The following is a 24,126-nucleotide window of genomic DNA, read 5'->3' on the forward strand; positions in this document are numbered from 1 at the left end:
TAAATGCATGTTACATCATTCAACTATAATGAGATTCTGTATAAAGACTGCACATTTACATAGAAAAGGCATACTTAATAGCTTTTAACATTATTACATATATAACAAAATTGAATGTATACTAAGTATAAAAATATGCATAGGCATATAAATAGTTATTATTTGGGGACATGGAGTGTTCCATTTGACTTCTTTTCATTTTCTTATTTTCCCAATACTCGTTAATGTTGTTTTACTGCTTTATAATTTTTTTTTTTTTAAATTCAGGTCACGAGTCAGCACTGACAGAATGAGAGGGAGGTGCTTTTAAGATCTGGAGAGTTATAGATTTGCTAAAATCTTTTCCCTTTGTGCAGAATGCTGGAGAGTTCTCTAGGGCCTCATTAGTGAGTTTCAGCACCAGGAATATTCATGGTCAGGGCTGGGGACACCTGTGCCCTGAAGGGGAGATTTTGGGGCCCATTGGTCTCTCATGGCCTCTAATGTTCCCCTTGGACCAATACTAGTCACTATGTTTGGTCGATATTAGCCATCTACTAACCTCTGAATTTATAGTGAAATAATGAGCAGAGCCCTCTAAGGAGCTTGTTCTTATTGAACTTCTGATGAGCAGGGCTGAGTGAGCAACTCTCTCTCTCTCTCTCTCTCTCTCTCTCTCTCTCTCTTCATCTTGTGGATTGCCTCTAAGTGTTTGCTTTAATTTCCCCAGTGTTTTAACACAGTGGAGGAAAAAGAAAGAAACAGAACAAGGACCCACATTAGGAAACAGCTGGTGAAAGTCTTGATGTAAAGCTAACAATATTTCAAGAATGAGAAAGCAAAAAATCTGTAAGGACATAATGTGGATCTCATTAATAAATATCTGGCTGAGAATTTACTTTTCATAGTTACAGATCTATCTGTTGTGACTTAGTTCTGGTGAAATATACAGAGGGGCCCAATATGAAGTTCTCATGAACCAGCCACTTGACTTCGGGTTCCATTGTCCTCTTCTCACTATGTCCTTCTCTTTTCATGCTTTCAATTATACACCAGGCCAGGAGAAAACAAAACCCTAGAGGTTTTAATCAAAATCATTCTTAAAATGCACCTATAGTCATATATATTGCTTCACTTCTAGTGTCCTTGAAGGCAGGGGCCATGTCTTATACATTCTTTTAGGTCTTTTCAGAAATTAAAACTTTGGCTCACACAGTGTGACTCAGGAAATATTTTTGGAATGAATAAATTGATCTCTAATAAGCTTATTGAAAAACATCAAAGAGCAATTATTCTACTACTGGTTAACTAGAGTCCTGTGTTCTTGATAATGTCTCTTAACCTCAAGTCTAATTATTTTTCATCAGTAAAATATATAAAGCAGTGGTGTAGTATTTCTCAGAGTTGTTGAATAGAGTAAATTAAACGATATATACGAATCACTAAGCAGTAAACACTCTGTTGTTAATGTGCTCTTATTACTATTTATAGGTGAATGCACATAGAGGTAACATCATATTTTTTTTTCTAATTTACTGTTACACTTATTTTTTTGCTAAGTTCTTTATAATTTGGGATGTATTCAATTCTGGGTGACTCAATTGGATGGAGATAATTGGAGTCACCCTGCTCTGGGAAAAGGGAAGTTCTCTATGGTGGAAATCTGATAGAAGCCACAGATATATAGATATAGATATAGATATAGATATAGATATAGATATAGATATAGATATATAGATATATAGATATATAGATATATATATAGATATAAATTTAAATATATATATATATATATATATATATATATATATATATACATTCTATGTGAATTCAAGTTAGTTAACATACTGTGTAATATTAGTTTCAGGTGTAGAATACAGTGATTCAACACTTCCATACAACACCCTGTGCTCATCACAAGTGCACTCCTTAATCCCCATCACCTATTATACCCTACTGCACACACCTCCCCTCTAGTAACCATATTTTTTTTTCTATAATTAAGAGTCTGTTTATTTATTTGTCCCTCTTTCTCTCTCTCTCTGAATATCTCTTTCTCTTTTTTTCCTCTGCTCATTTGTTTTGTTTCTTAAATTCCACATGTGAATGAAAATATATGGTATTTATCTTTCTCTGATTGACTTATTTCACTTAGCATAATAGTCTCTAGCACAGAGGTAATTTTAAATTTTCTCTTTTTTAATGTTTTATTTATTTTAGAGAGGAGTGCATGAGCAGGGGAAGGGCAGAGAGAGACAGGGACAGAAGATATGAAGTATGATCCACACTGACAGCCACAAGACCATGGTGGGTTCAAACCCATGGACCCTGAGATCATGACCTGAACCGAAGTCCACTGCTCACCCAACTGAGTCACCAGGCATTCTGGTAATTTTAAACCTTCTATTAGCCACATCAAAAATGTAAAAAGAAATGGGTGAAATAAATTTAGTCTAAGTTAGAGGCACTTGAGTGGCTCAGTCGGTTTAACGTCATGGTTATGACCTCATGGTTTGTGGGTATGAGCCCCGTGTCAGGCTCTGTGCTGACAGCCCAGAACCTGGAGCCTGTGTCAAATTCTGTGCTTCCCTCTCTCTCTGCCTCTCCCACCCCTTGTTGTCTGTCTCTCAAAAATAAATAAATTTTTAAAAATTAAAAAAATTATTCTACATTGTTTAAGTAAATACATCTAAAATGTCTTTTCTGCACATAATCAATATAAAAATGTTAATGAGATATTTGCATATCTTTTTTTTTCCTAGATAAGTCTAAAATTCTTTTTTTTTTTAACGTTTATTTTTGAGACAGAGAGAGACAGAGCATGAACGGGGAAGGGGCAGGGAGAGAGGGAGACACAGAATCGGAAGCAGGCTCCAGGCTCTGAGCCATCAGCCCAGAGCCAGACGCGGGGCTCGAACTCACGGACCGTGAGATCGTGACCTGAGCTGAAGTCGGACGCTTAACCGACTGAGCCACCCAGGCGCCTCATAAGTCTAAAATTCTTAATGTAATTTGTGCTTTCAGCACATCTCCATTCAGAACACCCATGTTTCAGGTCCTCAATAGCCTCATGCGGCTTATGACTACTACATTGGACAGGGAAATTCTATATGTTGCTGATAGAAACTGTCCCAACAACCTACCTGTTCATAAGTGTGATGAACTATTGTTTAACTGAAATATATATATAAAATTAAACTTCAGGTTTAAGCAGAAAAGTCCTTTTTTTGGGAGACAATGATCTCTAGTATTATTTAAAATATTTAGAGTTTTCTTATTACTTTTTCTATTAAAAAAGTCACCCTGTGGTTATTGCTCTCATCTCACTAATCATGTTAAAGAGTTATAGAATATTAATCAGTAGCTTTATACTAAAAGAAGTAAAATGATCACCACTTGACCTTAAACAATTTCCCCTTGATTTTCTTCTTTCTAATAATTCTTAGATTGTTTCTCAGAACTCAGAAGTCTTGTTTTTTTTATTCATCATACAATCATTATTTGTAAATATCTAAGACCTAATTAATATCAGCTAACACACTAAATTTATAATGTACAGATGTGTCAAGACTAGTATAAATTAGTGTTTATAAGTATAATGCTAAGGGAAATAAGTCAGTCAGAGAATGACATATCATATGATTTCACTCATATGTGGAATTTAAGAAAGCAAATGATTCAAAAGGAAAAAAAAAAGGTAGAGGGAGGGTCAAATAAAGTAACAGACTCTTAATTATGGAGAAGAATCTTGATGATCACCAGAGTGGAAGTTGGTGGAGTAATGACTGAAATAAGTGATGTGGATTCAGGAGTGCACTTGTGATGATCAACAAGTGATATATAGAATTGTTGAATTATTATATTGTACACCTGAAAGTAATATAACACTGTATGCTCACTATATTGAAATTATAATAAAAAATAGTGCAAATTAGGTAAAAGGTCAACATGGTTATCCTTTCATAAGTAAAATATATTCTCTTGATGAATGGCTTTCAGAGTGAATTTTGATTGTAAGAGCTAGAGCCTGATGTAGAGACAGAAATATAAAGTGGGGATTTTGTCCCTTCTTTACCCAACACTCCTATCTCTATTTAATCGGACAAGTTCAAATATTTCTCTTTTATGTGTATCTTTCTCTATGTAAAATTATGTTTGAGCAAAAATAAACACAAAGTAAATGAGTAAATAAATAAATAAATAAATACATATTTTTAAGTAAAAGGACATAAAATTGTCTCACCATGACATCTAACTTTAAAAGTAATAGTCAGCAAATCAAGTATATCATACTTGAGTGAGTGATTATATGGTGCTGCATATATAAATCTTCTGAGGTTGTTCTTCCAGGAAGTTGGAATTTTTGAGCTTTATGCATAGGGTGGATCATCCTTAGGGCCCAAAGTTAAAAATACATTTCTCAAAGCAACACATCAGAATCAATCCCAGGAATTATTAGAAAAGGGAGAGAATTACACACTGAGATTGATTGATTTGTCTTGATTTTGTCCATGACTGCATTATAATATTTTAAACAAACTAAATATTTATCTTTTGTGCCCAACTTTACCTATTGTATTCATGTCTTTTTAGTGTAACCTACAGAGCTATGGAGTGGGGCAATTATTCCATGTATGCCGACTTTCTTCTCCTGGGCTTGTTCAGCGACAATGATTTTCCCTGGCTTCTCTTTGCCCTCATCCTCTTCGTTTTTGTCATCTCCATAGCCAGCAACACCATCATGATCATTCTGATCCACCTAGACTCCCGCCTCCACACCCCCATGTACTACTTGCTCAGTCAACTCTCCCTCATGGACATCTTGTACATTTCTACCATTGTGCCAAAAATGCTGGTTGACCAGATCTTGGGCCAGAGGGCCATATCCTTTGCAGGATGCACTGCCCAGCACTTCCTTTACCTGACATTGGCAGGGGCTGAGTTTTTTCTCCTAGGACTCATGTCTTATGACCGCTATGTAGCCATCTGCAACCCTTTACGCTATCCTGTCCTCATGAGCCGAAAGGTCTGCATGTTGATTGTACTGGCAGCCTGGCTGGGAGGGTCCATAGATGGCTTCCTGCTTACCCCAGTCACCATGCAGTTCCCGTTCTGTGCCTCTCGAGAGATCAACCACTTCTTCTGTGAGGTCCCTGCCCTTCTGAAGCTCTCCTGTACTGACACATCAACTTACGAGACAGCCATGTATGTCTGCTGCATCATGATGCTCCTCATCCCTTTCTCTGTCATCTCAGCCTCTTATACAAGGATTCTCATCACTGTTTATAGAATGAGTGAAGCAGAGGGGAGACGAAAGGCAGTGGCCACTTGCTCCTCACACATGGTGGTTGTCAGCCTTTTCTATGGGGCTGCCATGTACACCTATGTGCTGCCTCACTCTTACCATACCCCTGAGAAGGACAAGGCTGTGTCTGCTTTCTACACTATCCTCACTCCCTTGCTCAACCCACTCATCTATAGCCTCAGGAACAAGGATGTTACAGGGGCTCTACAGAAAGCTCTGGGCAAGTGTTTGTCCTCAGGAAGTGTATCCATGTTCTAAAGAAATTGCATTTGCTTCTAGATATTTGAAAAAATATATGTACAAAACTTTATCATTATCTTAGGATTTACATATTCTCTGCCTGCAAACTTAACAAAGACATTCACATGCCATCAAGCAATGGTGGGTTATTCTTAGGATTTAAAAAGTTGACTCTGGGATTTTGAGAACTTGGCCATTTTTTGAAAAGTATAGGTTTCTGAACATGGATGGTTTTGGATGTGTGGCAATAAAGTAGGAGTCACCTGTTTGCTTTCCATAAAGTATGCATGCCACTGGAAACCATGCAGTTGTCCATTTCTTGCAATGGTCAGTCATGGCAAAAGAAATGCTCATCTTCAGCTATTCCTCTGACTTCTTACCACAGTCTCTTAGAAACTTTACAAATTGACTACTTCAAAGAAATCAACTTGCCAAATATTTTGATTGTATTTCAAATGTTATTTCAATCTCTACAAGTGATTTTTTTTTGTATTCTATCTTTAATTCAATCAAGCCAATATTGGCATCATTATTTGTTTAAAAAAAATGGTTTGACTCCATGTAACTAATTTTCTCAACTAAATCTCATCAAAATGGTCTGTAGACACAACAGTACACGTCAATTTTTATAAGAGTCCAGAAACTTTTTTTTTTTGCCTTAAAGTTTTACTAAAAATGGGCACCAGGGTGTCTCAGTCAGTCAAATGTCCAACTCTTGGTTTCAGCTCCGATCATGATCTCATGGGTTCATGAGATTAAGCCCCATGTCAGGCTCTGTACTGACAGTGCAGAGGCTGTTTGAGATTCTCTCTCTCCCTCTGCCCCTCTCTGCTCATGCTCTAAATAAATGAATAAATAAATAAATAAATACTTAAAAAAATATAAAGGTTTTACTAAAATCATTCCAGAACAATGAATTCAATGTTTAGAAAGTTTGGTGTTGATGCATTGTTAAACATGGATGGCTCCTACGTTTTCTATCCTTCCTTATCCCAAATTCTTAATGATATCATTTAAAAGGAACAACCAGGGCACTTTGAAATGCATCTTTTTCACTGTACTTAACTTGTCTGATGGCCTAACATATTTTATTTTTAACAATTATTATGCAAAAGAACAGGATTCTTTTGAGAGTTAAAGGTTGATTTCTTCTTTTGGAAATGAATATACTTATTATTCAATTATTGATATTCACTTTTTGTATTTTTTATAATATTTTAATATAGCTTAATATATTTAATTATTTTAATAATCGTATGTTAACCAGTATTCTTCTGAGGTAGAGAAAGTTATTTTTATCTCTTCTCTTTTTCATGCTTGACAAAACTTATTCTATTTTAAGTCCTCTGTCTTTCCAACTTCCTGCTTTCATATCTTAGGGTTTACTTATCTTATATTTCATTATTCATGGATAAAATATTTTGCAATACAAAGAAAAACATGTGGTTATATAAAATCTCATTTTAAAATTCTCCTACTATTGGAGTGGTTTAAATGTGTATAGACAAATCAACAGGCAGTTGATATATGCTTCCAAAAATCCAATGCTTTTACATTCTGAAAAAGAAAAGGAGAAATATATCATTATAGAGCTTTCAAAGACATCTTATTGTTCTATCTTGCATTCCCACATAAAACAAATGGTGATGATATTGTTTCTTATCCCTAAATGTAGACATCTGTCCTATTTTTTCCTCAATAACATTCAAGTTAGAACCAGAAGTTGGAGTTACCTTTTAGATTTCACCACTCTATTTTGATGTCGCAGGATTCTTCAACCCAGTCTTTCATTCTCTTTGAACTTATGTTTTCTAACACCTCTGCCATGGAGACAGTGACTTTGACCAGGATTAGTCAGTTTTGGACATTCCCTGGTTTGGTAATAGTGGATATGCCTTAAAGGTGGATTCTTGTATGAAAGAAATAGATTAGAAAATTACATTCTCATTATATAAAAAAATCTTGCCATTGTAACACTTGTAAAATTCTAATTATAAATAAGTTTACTATGTAAAATTGAAGAAAGTAATTTCTTGAACTCCTGTTCCTAAATTATTAAATTAGGATAGTCTAACCTACTTCTTACCTCAGAAAGATAATTTTAAGAGGATATGAGATTACCGGTGCAAAGCAACTTTAGCTTTGAAAGGTGCTGTATACCATGCGGTATTATTAAAATTAACTCATCACTATAAGGCACAGGCAGTGAAATCTGCTTCCCTCATTCACTTCTATTCTAGTCTTTTCTGTTGACATTGCATTTAAAGTAATTCTTTCTTGCAGAAATGACATTACAGAGGTCACCAATGCCTTCTAACTCTAACATAAGGCCTCTAATAAAACAAACAGAAAATGTTTAAGGCTGTTAGTCTACCTGGCCATTATACATCCTTCTGATAGAATGTCTCTATGGTATCATGAGGGGCTGGGTGGTATAATGACCCTTAACATCGACTTTCACCTAACTTCAGAAATTAAAGAACATAAGCAAAAACTCCTCAACATGAAGATGTTTTTTTGTTGGAAGGAAACTGCTCAACTACCTATATAGTGCTTGACTCCTTACTTTCTCAACCCAGTGAATCAAAAAGGGTCTCATGCTTCTAGGCATATTTGTCATGTATGTTTGCTTTTATTTTTCTGTTTAGTTTTAACATATAATCGGCACTTAAATAATATAAATTGAAAGAATGAAATAAACGTCAAATTTTCTATAATATAGTTCTTTTCAATATCAGCCCATTCTCTCCTTTCTAGAGTAGTGTTAGCAAACTCATGGCATTTTTGACATTAGTGGGCTCTGCCTTTCCCCAATTTAAGCGTTTTTCCCCTCCCTCTTTCTTATACCTCTTCTTTTTCTCTTTCCTGATTTATATCCCTCTGTCTTCCATTCCTAACAATCTTTACCTCCTAACATTTTTTCACTTTTATTTTTCTCACCGTGCTCTTGCACTTTGTCCATTTCTACTTTTTCTGCTATTTTGACTATACTCCAGCACTCACTGCTATCTGAGGTGATGCTGCACTTCCCTAGTGGTGGATGAAGTTTGAATTAGCCTAGATTAGCAGCATATCCAAAGAAAAGGAAAATCCCTGTGTTTTTTTTTAAATGGTCTTCTGACGTGTATTGGGAATTATATGAGGGATAAAGGAGATGTGGCTACTGTAGCGGAATTTGTAATGGAAACTTATTTAACACAGATGTGTTTGTCTTGGTTATATGCACTTAGTTGTAGCCAGAAAGTTTATATGAAAGAAAACATAGGCAAATCTATACCCACTTTTATAGTATGCTAAGTAGTCTTCTTTGGTTCTGATGTATAAATATGAATAATCTTTACTCTAAAATAAGTGAAAACCCGCCAACATTACAGATTCTATTGTTCCAGAGTAAGGCGGATAACTGAAGAAAAAAAAATTCCTACTCTGGGAAGAAAGCTGATTCTCAACTTGTGACTGTACATTCCCTCTGTCTTGGGTGTCACATTCTTCATGAGTGCTCTGGTCAGGTTCTTTCATCACTTTATGACTGCTACTTTGGTGTTTACATCAACACATTTTGCCTTAGAGTGTAGACTTTGATTTTAGTGATTCCTAGTGTTTGTTTATAGATATCCCAGAGTTTCTTCAATAATTTTGGGAGAAATGCTCTGAACATGATTGTCTTCACCTAGCTATTATTTGTAGGAATTAAATACATTATGTTCACTTTGGTAATAGTTATAGGATTACTAGAGATGAAGTAAACATAATAAGACAAGAATTAAAACAGAAAATAAGGAAATATTGAAATACTGTATCATGGAACATTGGAACTTGAAGCAATCTTGGTTATGACTGTGCCAAAATAGGGAAAAAAATAAAAAATAAAATAAAATAATAAAATAAAATAAAACTTATGAGAATGGAATTCCATGCCAAACAGGAAATGTCAGAACTTTAGCTGCAGCCCTGATATCCTCATCCCAAGTCCAGGAATTTTTAGCATTTCTTCTGAGCCCTTTAATTTAATCATCCCTCAAAGGGTAAAAGGTTGAATTATATAAATTCTGAGTCATTGTTAAGACCCAATATTTTACCAGCTGTGAAATTTTCCTTATTCCAGTTATCTGAGTGTCTTCATGCTTGATTCTTTCTTGTCTGAATCCCCATTTAGAAAACTTTGATATGTGTGTCTTTCTGGGACAAATCTTTGGAAATTTAGAAAGAACATTCTAAAAACATATAGATGTAGATATTATCATAATAAATAACAGAGTCTTAATCAAATATAGTTCACTATAAATGCCAAGTAGCACTTTGTAATGGTGTGGGTGGACAAAATTATTTGAACTCAAACAAAACACTGGGAATGTAAACATCCAGACTTTGAGAATTGCTGTTTTGAATATAGGGACATGCTTATTTACACCTGTATGCAAGGCATATTACTGGAAAGGCCTGAAAGAGTGGAAGAATAGGAGGAGGAGGGCTAAAAAAAACAAAGATTAAGGAAGAACATGAAAAGCAAGACTGTGAAGGCACAACATATCTATCATATGTAAATAATTTGAACTCTTGTATTTTTAAAAGATACCTAAATTCAACACTAAATGAAAAGTTGTGATGTTCACAGGCTGTGCTACTTTCCTTAGCATGTTAGATAATAATAATAGAAGTTTGAATTAATTGTTATATCAGAACTTCTCAATCATTTTCATGACATGGATATCAAAATAAATTGTAGTCATATGGCAAACTGGGGTAAGCTGAGGTGGCTGTTGACAAAAGATCAACTCCCTGCTGGCTGTAGTCAGTTCAGGAAGTGTAGACCAATCCAGGACTGAGAAGGTCAATATCTGGTTGTAACCCATTTGTGGCCCTTCACATCATAATGAAGGGTAGATTCTATTAAAATCCACTGCACATCTAATTGAGGATACTTTATATTTATTAGAGACATAGAAAATATTCTTCAATAATAGTTTTTAAATAGTATTCTAAGTGGCTGAAAGTGTGTATGTGTTTTCATCTGTAATTTAGAGGCTATGAAATTTAAGGTCTAAAATCTAATAAATTTGTAAGGATTAGAAATCATGTGAGTAATGTGCCCATCACCAGATGTAGTCCTGAAATGCATTCTAACATGATATTTATTTTTATTGTTGTTGTTGTTATTATTATTATTACTATTATTATTTTAGTAGCAGTAGTTAAGTTGCTCATCTCCCCAGACAAGACCACTTTTTTAAAATTTACCTCTTTAGAGAAATACAATTAATTTCATTTTTAGTAGTAACTTTTAGAAAATGTATGACTTCTGTTTTATTTTATCTCCTATTTATTTGTCTTTGCTTCCCCTTTCCCCCTCCCTCTTTGCTTCTTTTAATACTTTCTTCTCTTCTATTTTCTCTTTATCATGTGTCCTTCATTTCATACTGAATTTGAATTCCAATTAATCATTAGACAATTATTAAAAACACTTAAACTCTGTGTCAAATGCATATATTTATTTATTTGTTTCTTTCTTTATTTAATTATTTTTTTCAGAAGAGAGAGAGAGCATGCAAGCAGGGAAGTGGCAGGAGGAGAGAGAGAGAAAGAGAGAGAGAAAGAATCTTAAGCAGACTCCATGCTCAGTGCAGAGCCTGACACAGAGCCCCGTCTTACTACCATGAGGTACCTGAGCCAAAATCAAGAGTTGGATGCTTAACCAACTGAATCACCTAGGTGACCCTGCATAATTTTAATATCATTTTATTCAAACAAAATAGGCCAATCCCATGGGAGAAGGAAATTTCCAGTTTTGCATAACTTCTTTTAGAATTATTGTTTTAATTTTAAATTTAAGTGACCCTTACTGTCACCCCTAGACCACATTTCTTTTGAACTACTTTAGAATGATGCCAGGATTAGATAAGTAGTTCTATGATGAAATTTCCAGGAATAATTACAATCTTTTACTTGGGAAAATAATGCACACTCCACTAAAAGGGATGGGCTTTGATTGAGTTTCCTATAGTGCACAAGGTAAATCTTGTAAATTTAGACTAATTGCTAACCTGGGAATTCCTTCTGCAAGATGCTGAAACCCATTATTAATGAAAAATATTTTGGGCCAATGCCACCTCCATATTCAAGTAGTTAAGAAGTCCTCTCTTCCACTGTTGCCTTACCTAAGGCTTGGACTCAGCTGCTTTGAGGTAGGATCTTAGATTTTCATGGAAGCTAGATAATACATTCCCCAGTGAGTGGGATGTTTTCTTCAGCCACCACTCTGGAACTTTAGAAAGTCTCTTCAAGATTAAGAAGGATGAATTTATACATTCACTTTTTGGCAACTAGATTATTGGAAAAGGGATACTTTAGCTTAAAATATGGGAGATTGAGGAGAATCTGGTATAGTTTGGAAGGGCATGAATGGGTTCACTGAAGAAGAAACAGGCTTTTAAGAGCTGATTGATTGAAAGAGAGTGCCTAGTATTCATTATGAGTAGTTTTCAAACATTAGTGGGTAGGTGCCAAATATAAGTTACTAAGGGAGAAGCATGGATTTTCCTCTGAATATTTTTGAGGCAAGGATTACCTCCTTCATACGCAGTTGGGTATTGTTGAAGGTTTTTTTGTATGCTTGGGAAGGAATTGAGATATGTTAAATGTCAGCCCTGAACAAACACAAGAGAGACAGAGACCAAGCTTAGTAAAAACAAACAAACAACAAAAACCTTCATTATACTTACTGTTCTGTTCTTAGAGAAAGAAATCATGTCACAACACAGAGGGCCAAATTACTGGGATGGTCAGAGGCAAAAGGCAGGAATGAGGACACAGTTTTTATTGGGGTTTCTGCTGGAAATATAAGGCCAGACAGGGGAAACTGTTTAGGATTGGCTAGTTTAGGTAATGTTGTCTGACTTTAGTGGTCTCTAGTTGCCTGGTACCTAATTCTGAAATATTTAAGGCAGAGAAATATTTTCTGTAAGGGTGCACATACCAGATAGAGGAGGTCTGAGCCTAGATTGGTTAGTTTTCATATCAAAGGCATGCTTGTAGCTAAGCCCTTTGCTATCTTTTAAAGATTTGGCTAGTCCTGGAAGGGCCAGCCCTTCCATAGTTAGATTTTTTAAGATACCAGAACATGGTAATATACAGAAAACTTAAAATATCTACATACAGATTATCAGAAAGGATTGGTCCAAGACCTCAACTTCTTGGACAGCACTTTATAAAATATTGCCTTATCTTACTTGGAAGTCTCTCCTTACAAGAAGCCATGAGGGTCACAAACTGCCTGGACTTCTGTGGCTTCTCCCCAAACAACTCCCCATTGTCTTGAAATGTGCCATATCTACCAGCCAGTACCTTGCACAGAACTTCTCCTACATCTCTTTACTTCTCTTCATATGGAGACCACAAGGAGGATCAACACCTCTTACAAAACTTACTCTTCCTTTTTTTTTTTTTTTTTCACTGCAGAGATCCAAAGCTTCTGTCCACAGTGCTCTCCACACCTTGGCTGATCTTCCACCACTCCCATGTCCTAACTAACAAGGCTGGGTAATACTGAACCCAGTCTGTGGGTCAGAGTATTTTCTGACTTGAACAGCAGAAAGGCCTGAGTCTCATGCAGATAAAATGTTTGTTTGTTTATTTGTTTGTTTCTTTGTTTGTTTGTTTTCTCCTTTCTCTTAAAAAAAAACAAAAAACTAGGGGCGCCTGGGTGCCTCAGTTGGTTAAGCGGCCGACTTCAGCTCAGGTCACGATCTCACGGTCCGTGAGTTCGAGCCCCGCGTCTGGCTCTGGGCTGATGGCTCAGAGCCTGGAGCCTGCTTCCGATTCTGTGTCTCCCTCTCTCTCTGCTCCTCCCCCGTTCATGCTCTGTCTCTCTCTGTCTCAAAAATAAATAAAAAACGTTAAAAAAACAACAACAACAAAAAAAACTCTTGTTTGGAAAGGAAACGGAAAAAAACCTAGACCTTTGAATAGCAGAAAATGATAGTAGAGGAAAGGTTACTTTGTGGTGAATGGAATCTGGGATCTTGTAGTGTGAATTAGTCAAATAACACATTACTTTCAGCAATAGTGTGAACACTAATGTTAAATTTATATATTAGGAGCTGATGTAAACATTAGTTTACATCATATCAGTTAACATATATTAATCATAAAATATCATTGTATTCATAATGTATATATTGTCATGGCTTAATTACCATTCCAAATATCCTACAATAGTGATTATGTATTTTGACCATGTGTCACATTATTTTTTTTATATATTCGATTCATTGACAAAGTAAAATATGCTTCTTTGTGTTAAGCCTTTAATGTGCTACTCCTTTAGCATGCTCTGTTCCCAATATACATTCTTTCTTCTTTCTCTCTCTCTTTCTGACACACACACACAAACACAAACACACACAGACACACACACACACACACACACACACACAGGCTAGATCCATTTTTTTTTAACACAATGAGTCTATGGTTATTTTTGGAATAAAGGATTTGGTTTAAAATTATATCTTTCCTTCAACTTTCATAACCTATTATTATAGGATAAACACTAAAAAAGGATCCAGAAGTTAGAAAAATTTCATTCCTTAATCAAAGATATTTGAGGCAATAAGAGTGATTTACTCCTGTGAACACTATGTAGAGTCCAGTATGAGTGTTTGTATAAGATAAAATTATGTAGTCTGTATTTTGATTAAAAAGTAATTGGTTATCAGGCAGTTTTCAGATTGGTAATTTTCTTTGCTATTTAAGTTTTTCATTGTATTTTTAAAGGGATTGTTATTATTGGGAGTTGATTTGGTACTATTAGTAAATGAAATATAAAATCCACAATGTATCTAAGTGGAAAAAATATGGCTGGTCAAGATAAAATTACTGCCTGCCTGGATGAATATTTTAATATTCAACCAGTTATTGTGAAGAGCTATAAACACAATTTCACTTGTAAATCTTAAATTCTGCCTTTTTGTATATGAGTCAGATCTGGATCTCTCTCATAAAAAATTCTTTCATATATTAAAGAAGACAGAAGTAGCTGATGCTCATCAAATTTGTTGAGAGTTACAGTTGATATTCAGATATGGTTTGTTAATTATCCAGACATTTGTTTTTGTCCTGCTTAGCTAATAAGGTGTGATAAACTTAAGTTAACACAAAACTGATTTTACTTCCCCCTCCAGATTTTACTTATTTCTTTAGAGTATTACTCATAATGTAAATTCATCTTTGATGAATATTTAGAAAGGAAAATAAATCTGTCTGTTGCTGTGATTAGTTTTGGTTCCACATAAAGATATAATTATTCCTTTTTAATGCTTCAGAGACTACATATTTCTCTCCAAAAAATATGGGTATATTTATGGTGGCCAATACATTTTATAGAAATAAACTTCTTTAGTAATTCTGTCACTGAAATAGGAGAAGAGGAACACTACAATAGGATGATGATGATGATAATAAACAACTCATTCCTCAATATCCATGAACATATCTAAAAGATGCACACTTATATTCTTCAAGAATAAAAGGTATGACAATTGATTCTATTTAGTTCATGGGAGTTGTAATAATACTATTGTATATTTTTCCGTCTAAATTCAGAAATCATTTTCCCATCTGGAGTTATCTTTACTTATAAACATGAAGGACCAGTATTACACAGTACAAAAATAAATGTTAAAGAATAAAAAAACAACAACAACAAAGTAATGGATTATTAGGAGTCCATTAATAGAATCAGAATGCCACCCTATCAGAAAAATTATGTTAATGTTTTGTTTGACCAATAATTTAAGAAAAGTTTAGGTCACCATAGAGTAATATGAGCCAGTGTTAAGTCCTAAAATTTCAACCTACTCCATTATGGCGACCAAAGACTGCCACGAAGATGAACCCAAACCCCTTATTGTGGAATAGAGTTCATGGCTATCCTTATTAGAGATTTATCACTCCAAATTATCCCATGAGAACAAAGAGACCTGACTTCTTAAAGTTACCTATGCCTAAAACATTAACTTTTTGGCAGCACATCTGCCTATAGCTCACTTGACCCTGATCCAGCAGCCCCAAATGCTAAATTTATCTAGATTTATTGGGCCCATGCTTATTTTCTGTCGATTTATTACATCACAAATGTATGTCTATGTACAATCTTAACAGTGTAATCATCTAAATGGCAGAGAACAACTCAAATTCAATCAACTCATGGATATTGGTTGCGAGGCACTATACCAACCTCAGGAAATATTTAGCCTAAAGTAATATGATTATAAAGACTATAAAGAAGATCAAAATAAAATAAAAATAAATCAACTTTTAAAAGTGGTTCTGTATGAACTATTATATTTACATCTCACATCCAGCCTAAAGAGATATAGACTTATGATAAACTTTCATAGATAATGAAAGTATTAACTTATAGATTAATATATCTGTTCAATGTCACAAAGACCATTAATATTAAGACTAGAATTCAAAATGATTTGAAGTCTATATTCTTTCCTCTATCCCATACTGCTTCTGATATATTACACATGGTGGGCTCTGTGTAAATATTGATTATTAATTAACCCACCAAAATTTTGCCTTTGAAGACCTAAGAACCACCATGTGAGATGATCATGGAAGCCACTCTCCAGAACTCCACTGATTTCATCCTCTTGGGCCTCATCACCCACCCTGAATTCCCTGGGCTTATCTTTGCAGTAGTTTTCTCCATTTTTCTGGTGTCTGTAACAGCCAATGTGGTCATGATTCTGCTCATCCATGTGGACTCTCGCCTGAATACACCCATGTACTTTTTACTCAGCCAGCTCTCCATTATGGACACAGTTTACATCTGTGTCACTGTTCCCAAGATGCTGCAAGACCTTCTGTCCAAGGAAAAGATCATCTCTTTCTTTGGATGCACACTTCAGATCTTCCTCTACCTGACACTAATTGGAGGTGAATTTTTCCTGCTAGGTCTCATGGCTTATGACCGGTATGTGGCTGTGTGCAAACCCCTTCGGTACCCTCTCCTCATGAATCGCAGGATTTGCTTGTTCATGGTGGTGGGTTCCTGGGTTGGTGGCTCCTTAGATGGGTTCATGCTGACCCCCTTCACTATGAGTTTCCCCTACTGTGGCTCCCGAGAAATCAATCACTTTTTCTGTGAGATCCCAGCTGTACTGAAACTGTCATGTGTTGACACGTCTCTCTATGAGACTCTGATGTACGCCTGCTGCGTGCTAATGCTGCTCATTCCTATATCTGTAATCTCTGTTTCCTACACACGCATCCTGCTCACTGTCCATCACATGAATTCTGCTGAGGGCCGGCGCAAAGCCTTAGCTACCTGTTCTTCCCATATAATGGTAGTAAGCATTTTCTATGGGGCAGCCTTCTACACCAATGTGTTGCCACATTCCTACCACACACCAGAGAAAGACAAAATTGTATCTGCTTTCTACACCATCCTCACTCCAATGCTCAATCCACTCATCTACAGCTTGAGGAATAAAGATGTGGCTACAGCTCTAAGAAAAGTGCTGAGTAGATGCCCCTCCTCCCAGAAAACCAGAGTGGTGGATATGTCCAGGAAATACTAGACACGGCCAGGTACAAATATCATTGGTGCTATGGCCACTGGCACACCTTCATATAAGAAACTATGTTTTTGATTATGAAAAAAAATTCACTACCATTTTAATAATCCTGAGTTATCAACAGGCAAAATCGTCTCTTTGCAAGCATCATTTAGAAACAATAGCTGTAGCCCACAAGCATCAGAATTAGCCCATTGGCTAGTCTGGATTCACTGAAAAACATTTTCCAGAGAGCATTTTCTTCAAGTAACACTATAAACAATACAAAATAGGCCAAATGCCCCTTTGAAGAGTACTGGATAAATATTTTTAGGTTACACATGTTCATGTGTCTGTGTCTATATTATTGACCAACTTTTGAATAGAAGTTGCAAGGACCAGTCACCATGTCCTCGAGGATTTAATATCAAACATTCAGTGTCAATTAAATATTTTCTAGTAATAATAATGTAGAAACTTTATCTAGGAAAATTTTATGAAGACAATTTAATTATATTTTGGGTTCTACATTCTTGTTCACCTTTTATGAATACTTGTATTCTCTAACCACCAAAATTAAACTGTAGGTAGTTATCATACTTTTATTCACATAGAGTTTAATATGTGCCTGGAAATCAACATTTACTAGTTAATTAAAAGCTTACTTCTATACTTAAGGTAACAACATTGATACGTGCCGGAGACCAGCTCCAGCAACCAGGGGTTCCCAAAGGAAGAACGGGGTCAGTGAAAATAAAACAAAACTAAAATAAAAAATTGGAAAATAAAAAACTAAAATAAAAAACTAAAACTAAAATAAAAATAGACACAGACAATAACAGTGTGTTGAACTGGCCGATTTATTGTAGTAAACGTGGCTTTATATATGCTAGTGATTTCCTTGTAACATACGTCATCTATGTTTTTCTAAATTACCTAATTTTGAAAATGTTCCTATGTGTAAACAACCTTTAAAAAATAACATGGTGATTTTCCCCTAATTTTCCCACATACCCTTTGATTATAGATTAATTTCTTACATTATTCCATTATGCACCTGCGTTTATCTATAATATACAAAGCATTTGATTTGCTGTTCTTGTGAAAGGCCCTCCATTTCTCAACACCTGAGATGGAACAGTTACAGGGACATGGTAATCACATGAGACCAGAAGAACAATGTGTTTGCCTCAGTCCGAGGTGCCAGAAAGGGGCTGAAAAAGCCTTAGAAACCCATGCCTCATACATTCTCAGAGAGACAATTCACCTAGGAACCAATGAACCATTCTGTAGCTTAACCGACTAGGTTCACTCATCATCTGGAATGCCTCCCGGGGGCCAGGTGGGCCTAGGGGTTGAAGTCACCTGTGCCCAGAGATACACTCCTTAGTTGCCGGAGTGAGGCTTTCAAATCCATATGTCTCTTCTTTACAGGCCCTCTTTGCTGGCAAATGTATGAGGCTATCCTTCCTGTAAGTAGAGGAGTCTCCATAGGGGATGGCAAGGGCTAAAAGTAAGGCTGCACAATTTCTTGAGGAATCTTATTTTCTTCCTAATGGTTCTTTTCCCAGGGGGCCTGCGGAGGGCAATTCCCCAACAGACAATACCCCAGGTAGTTTTAAGGCCAAATTACCTAAAAGCGGGAGTACAAGAAGCTTCACTGTCGGCGGGCCGCCCTGCAGTCACCAATCCGTCCACAGCCCAGGCCCTGCCACTCAGGCTGGGATAGCTCTGCTTCTAGCAGATACGATGTTTCAAAAACTTGCATTCATGCCTTAAAATATAGTATAGATAAACATAGAATGAATAAATCAAGACATTTCATTAGCTAACTTAGCTGTCATGGTCAATTCTCCTTTTTCTCAACTTCTTGAGGTGTTATACTAGTAGACAAATATTTCTTCTTTTAATTAGCTTTTGGTTAAGTGTGGTGTCTTGATATATTCCAGACTTTGGTAGACTATTAACTAAACAAAAAACACCCTGACTGAACTGTGTTCATTGATTTACCTAATTTTAACTTCCTACTGAATGTATGGTTCTGAAATATCACAAATAAAAAAGAACTTTTGATTCATCTGGTGCTTATTTTGCTTAGAAAATGTTGGACGCATGTTGTAGTGGTTTCCCAATTAACAAAGAATAATAAATGGTTACTTAGCCTTAAGTTAATCTAATATCAACATAGAGGAGAAAATGTTTTCTTCAACAATGTTGATGCAAGTAAAACATTCTCATCCATATGCTTTTTTTTAATTCTTATTTATTTTTGAGAGAGAGACAAAGAATAGGTGGAGGAGGGGCAGAGAGAGAGAGGGAGACACAGAATCCAAGGCGGGCTCCAGGCTCTCAGCTGTCAACACAGAGCCCAATGTGGGGCTTAAACTCATGAACTGTGAGATCATGCAGGCACCCCCATCATCAATATGCTTTTCAAGGTTATGTTTGCTTTAGAAGGTTCCTAATAACCTGATCATACCCTGATATCAAACAATGGAAGAATTTCTGGGACATATTAAATCTCTTCAAGTGGAGAAATTGACTAAGATTCATCTATGAAATACACTCAATGTTGTTTCAGTTCAGTTTAATTCCCTTTAGTCTTTGCACTGATACTTTCTATTTTCTCCTTCTTCCTGCCTTTGTTAGCATCTCTCCTGGTTTTTCCTTTCTCAAAATCTTTCATTTCACAGTTTCCATTCCCCCTCTACTTTGGACATTTGTGTCCCTCATTTACTCAGAGTCCTGCCTGGAACTGTGTTCTTTATATTAATATCTAATAGAGCTTTTGTTTTCACATTTACAAGATGAATCTTTTGCACCTTTAAGAAAGGTATTTAACACAGACTTTGATAAATATTTCAAAATTATTTAAAAACAACTTGTAAGGGAGGTGTCATAAAAGTTCATGTCTGGGTTGGGAAGGAAGGGACCTCTCTGATATTGTTAAGAGCTATTGGGGCTCTGCGTGGCTCTGTCGGTTAAGTTTCTGACTTCAGCTCAGGTCATGATCTCACGGTTTGTGAGTTGGAGCCCCACATCGGGCTCTGTGCTGACTGCTCAGAGCCTGGAGCCTGCTTCAGATTCTGTGTCTCCCTCTCTCTCTGCTCCTTCCCGGCTCACACTCTGTCTCTCTCTCAAAAACAAATAAACATTTTTTTTAAATGTTTTTCCACCTTACTGGTGGTTGCATGGGTGTGTTCACTTTGTGATAATTTATCAGTCTCACCATATAAGATTTATGCACTTCTCTTTTATATGATATACTTTAATACAATTTTTAAATTTTTAAAAAATCACACAATATGTATCATGGGTATCCTCTCTTCTCACTCACAGAACTAGTTCTATTTTACAAGGGATGATCAAGGGTTTTTCCCCAATAATCATACCAAATTTTTATATATGATAATTTGTGGTCATCAGTGTTTCCTGTTTCTTAAAATATAACTTGGAAGTGACAATTATAATTTTTAATTATTAACAACATATAAATTGAATTCTCACAAAATATCAGGTACTATTTTTTTAAGTCTACTTATTTATTTTGAGAGAGAGAGAGAGCGGGAGAGAGAGAATCCAAAGAAGGCTCAGCACTATCAGTGTGGAGCCTGATGCAGGGCTCAAACTCACTAACTGTGAGATCATGACCTGAGCCAAAATCAAGAGTCAGACACTTAGCTGACTGAGCCACCCAGGCACCCCAGTCAGGTACTATTCTAAATTGTGAAGAAAGATGAGGGCGGAGTGGGGAGGGGAACAAAAATGAACAACAACAACAACAACAACAACAACAAAAACTGTCCCTATTTTTCAAAGGATATTCGCTGAATTATCTGATTTTGATCCTCACAAAATTCTAAGAAATATTTAGAGAAAGAATTAACTCATGGGAGATGGAGAAGCTGATATTCAGAGAAAATCATTGCTTCTTTCAAGCAGGAGGCAAATGGGAGCTTCAGAACCATGTCTTCTGTTTTTGGTCTTGTGTTTTTATGCCAAATCTTATTAATTGATAGAAAAGAAAGAAACATGTAGCACAACATACAGCTGCCAGCTTGTTAATCTTGAGAGTGACCTGCAGAAAAAATGTTCTTCTGGGGTGACATGCTAATAAAATATATGTTAATTTTGTGTTGGATACCATCTCTCCTGGCCCAACTAGGACATGATGATCCTTGTTGAAAGGCAGTAGGACTCCTGTGGGATCTTTCTACAGGAGAGGTTTGGACAGGGAATTAACTGAACCCTTGTTTCTGCATATTTAATTGATATAGTAAATTTTAAAAATTATATTTACAAAACATAAAAATTATAATGGTTAATACTATAAAGTCTACATCGTGCATACTTTATTAAATACTTTATTGAATGAATGTCCAAAAAACATATTGGACATTAAAGAGTGATTGAGAGGGGTGCCTGGGTGGCTCAGTCAATTGAGCATCTGACTCTTGATTTCAGCTTGGTCATGATCTCATGGTTCGTGGGTTCGAGCCCTGCACGAGCTCTGTGCTGACCTCAGGGAGCCTGCTTGGGATTCTCTGTTTTCTTCTTTCTCTGCCCTTTCTCTCTCCATGATTCCTCTCTTTCTCTCTCTAAAATAAATAAAATGAAATACAAATTTAAAATAGAGTGATCGAGAAAGTGAAAATATGTAGACAATTATTTATTTAGAGAAGAGAATTCAGACCTCTGTTGCCTAGAAGGTGACAAAGTTAGATTACATTGGATGAAGTGAAGTCCTGGTAAGTGAAGTCTGATAACAACGTGAATACAAAGTATCTGAAATATGAAATCCTTACTATACAGAAATGATTTACATGAGACAGTAATAATAGTTAATTTTATGATATTGAAAGGTTATTTAACTAATACAACAGTTGGACTCATAAGTATATAATACCTAAAACTAGATGCCTTTATAATTTTTTTTTCCACTTGGGATTGTGCTGGCTACTATGTTTTGTTAAACCAACATGCCTACTATGCCCTTGTCACAGTTACCTAACATCCCAATGAGTGCTTCCTTCAAGAGCCCAGAGATTCAAAGTTCAAGAAAATATTTAAAATTTCTGTTTCTGCTATAATACTTTGGTTTGCACAATTAGCTAAGAATGTAGAGGTGGTAAATACCTAGAGCATCAATTCTGATTATTCCACATTGTTTAGTTCATTTTTTTATTGCTTATCCATTATATTGGATTTTATGCATAATACAAACAGGGACACAAATCTTGATTTTGTTCCCTGATGCATCTCAAGCACAAAAAAGCTTCCTGATATAGAATATGTGTTAAAAAATTATTAGTTGGGGGCATGTGTGGCTCAGTGGGTTAAGCGTCTGACTCTTCGGCTCAGGTCATGATCTCATGGTTTGAGACTTTGAATCCCACATTGAGCTCTGCACTTTTTGAGTGTAGAGTGCTTGTGATTCTCTCCCTCTATCTCCACCCCTCCCTCATTTGCACTCCCACGTTCTAGGGGTCTCTCTCTCTCTCTCTGTCTCAGAATAAATAAATTAACTTAAAAAAAGAAATTATTAGTTGAATGAATGAACAAAGGTCATTTCATTTTAAAAGGTTTAACACATGAAAATACAAATTTAGGGGCACCTGGGTGGCTCAGGCGGTTAAGCGTCCGACTTTGGCTCAGGTCATGATCTCACGGTCCGTGGGTTCGAGCCCCACATTGGGCTCTGTGCTGACAGCTCAGAGCCTGAGGCTGTTTCAAATTCTGTGTCTGCCTCTCTCTCTGACCCTCCCCCACTTGCACTGTGTCTCTCTCTGTCTCAAAAATAAATAAGCATTAAAAAATTAAAAAAAGAAAAAAGAAAATACAAATTTAATGTTTATGTAATTATTTTTCTGTTTTTCCTGTGAAACCTATGTTTGAAGAGTTACAGTGGAGGGGTGGCTAATTCAGTTGGGCTTCTGACTTCAGCTTATGTCATGATCTCATGGTTCATGAGTTTGAGCCCATGACAGGCTCTGTGCTGACAACTCAGAGCCTGGAGCCTGCTTCTGATTCTGTGTCTCCTTCTCCTTGCCCTTCCCCCATTCTCTCTCTCTCTCTCTCTCTCTCTCTCTCAAAAATAAATAAATATTAAATTTTTTTTAAAAGTTTTAAAAAATGAAGACTTGTGGTGGAGACTGTTAAATATTTTTGTGTGTGTGACTATAAATGTTGAACATAGCCCCTGCTCTTTTCGTCCACAGTTGATAACATAAGAAATATTTTAATATTGTAAAGGCCTACTTACTTTTATTAAAAATAATGATGCTTTGGTAGAAGAATTCACAGCGTGCTCCTGAGAGATAAAAAACTTACACATCACAAGTTACAACCTTGGGACTTCATCTGGTTAAAAAAAAATGCCTCAAGAAACTCTTCAATCCCATTAGGAAAAACTATCAGGTACAGTTAACCCAACCTTTTTGGAGTCCAAATTCCATGAAATAGATGCTTGAATTCACATATCATATCTAAAGAAAACACCAAACCCCTACTGAACCTACACACCAACTAACTGGTGACCCAAAAGGAAAGATTTCCAGGAAATAAAGCAGATGACAGCTAAAGGAGACAGCTTTCTCAAGATGACAGGAGCAGGCCTGTATACCCTTATCTTACTGCTTCTTACATTGTTTTTTTTTCCCCCTCTCTCTCTTAGAGAGATAGTGCTCTTATTTACATCTTTCAGTCTATCACAAGAGGGAAAATCTCACGAAAAACTCTTACCTGTTCACAATGTCAGAGACTGCTTGATCTTTCCTAATCTCTCTTTGGTCCCAAATGCCACGCTCAGTTATATCCCTTAGCCTACAGATATTACCAATTGGGTGAAGTTATTATAACCAGGAGTCCCCATATCTTGTTTCAACTTTTCCTCAGTCTTAACCATATTAGCTCAACTAAGCATTTTATTAAAAAATTGTCAGAGCACCTGGATGGCTCAGTTGGTTGTGTCCAACTTCGGCTCAGGTCTTGAACCCATGGCTCTTGAGCTTGAGCCCTGCCTGCATCAAGCTCTGTGCT

At 36.0% G+C, this 24,126-nt stretch overlaps 2 protein-coding genes across 2 annotated transcripts; both read left to right on the forward strand.

The window, feature by feature from the left end:
* Window positions 1-4,570: 4,570 nt before the first annotated feature.
* Window positions 4,571-5,542, forward strand: LOC109257144 (olfactory receptor 2T27). Its single transcript, XM_019433107.2, has one exon. The coding sequence runs from the start codon at window positions 4,589-4,591 to the stop codon at window positions 5,540-5,542; it is 954 nt and encodes a 317-aa protein (XP_019288652.1). The 5' UTR covers window positions 4,571-4,588.
* Window positions 5,543-16,137: 10,595 nt separating this feature from the next.
* Window positions 16,138-17,112, forward strand: LOC109257145 (olfactory receptor 2T2). Its single transcript, XM_019433108.2, has one exon. It carries the CDS (start codon window positions 16,138-16,140, stop codon window positions 17,110-17,112), a length of 975 nt encoding a protein of 324 aa, XP_019288653.2.
* The last annotated feature ends 7,014 nt before the right edge of the window (window positions 17,113-24,126 follow it).

This window comes from Panthera pardus, unplaced genomic scaffold (genome assembly GCF_024362965.1).
Source record: "Panthera pardus isolate Hobbes unplaced genomic scaffold, ASM2436296v1 HiC_scaffold_1, whole genome shotgun sequence".
Lineage (NCBI taxonomy): Eukaryota > Metazoa > Chordata > Mammalia > Carnivora > Felidae > Panthera > Panthera pardus.

What these genes read in the sequence shown, in the direction of transcription:
- LOC109257144 (XM_019433107.2), top strand. Translation starts at nt 4,589, where the DNA reads ATGGAGTGGGGCAATTATTCCATGTATGCCGACTTTCTTCTCCTGGGC.
- LOC109257145 (XM_019433108.2), top strand. Translation starts at nt 16,138, where the DNA reads ATGATCATGGAAGCCACTCTCCAGAACTCCACTGATTTCATCCTCTTG.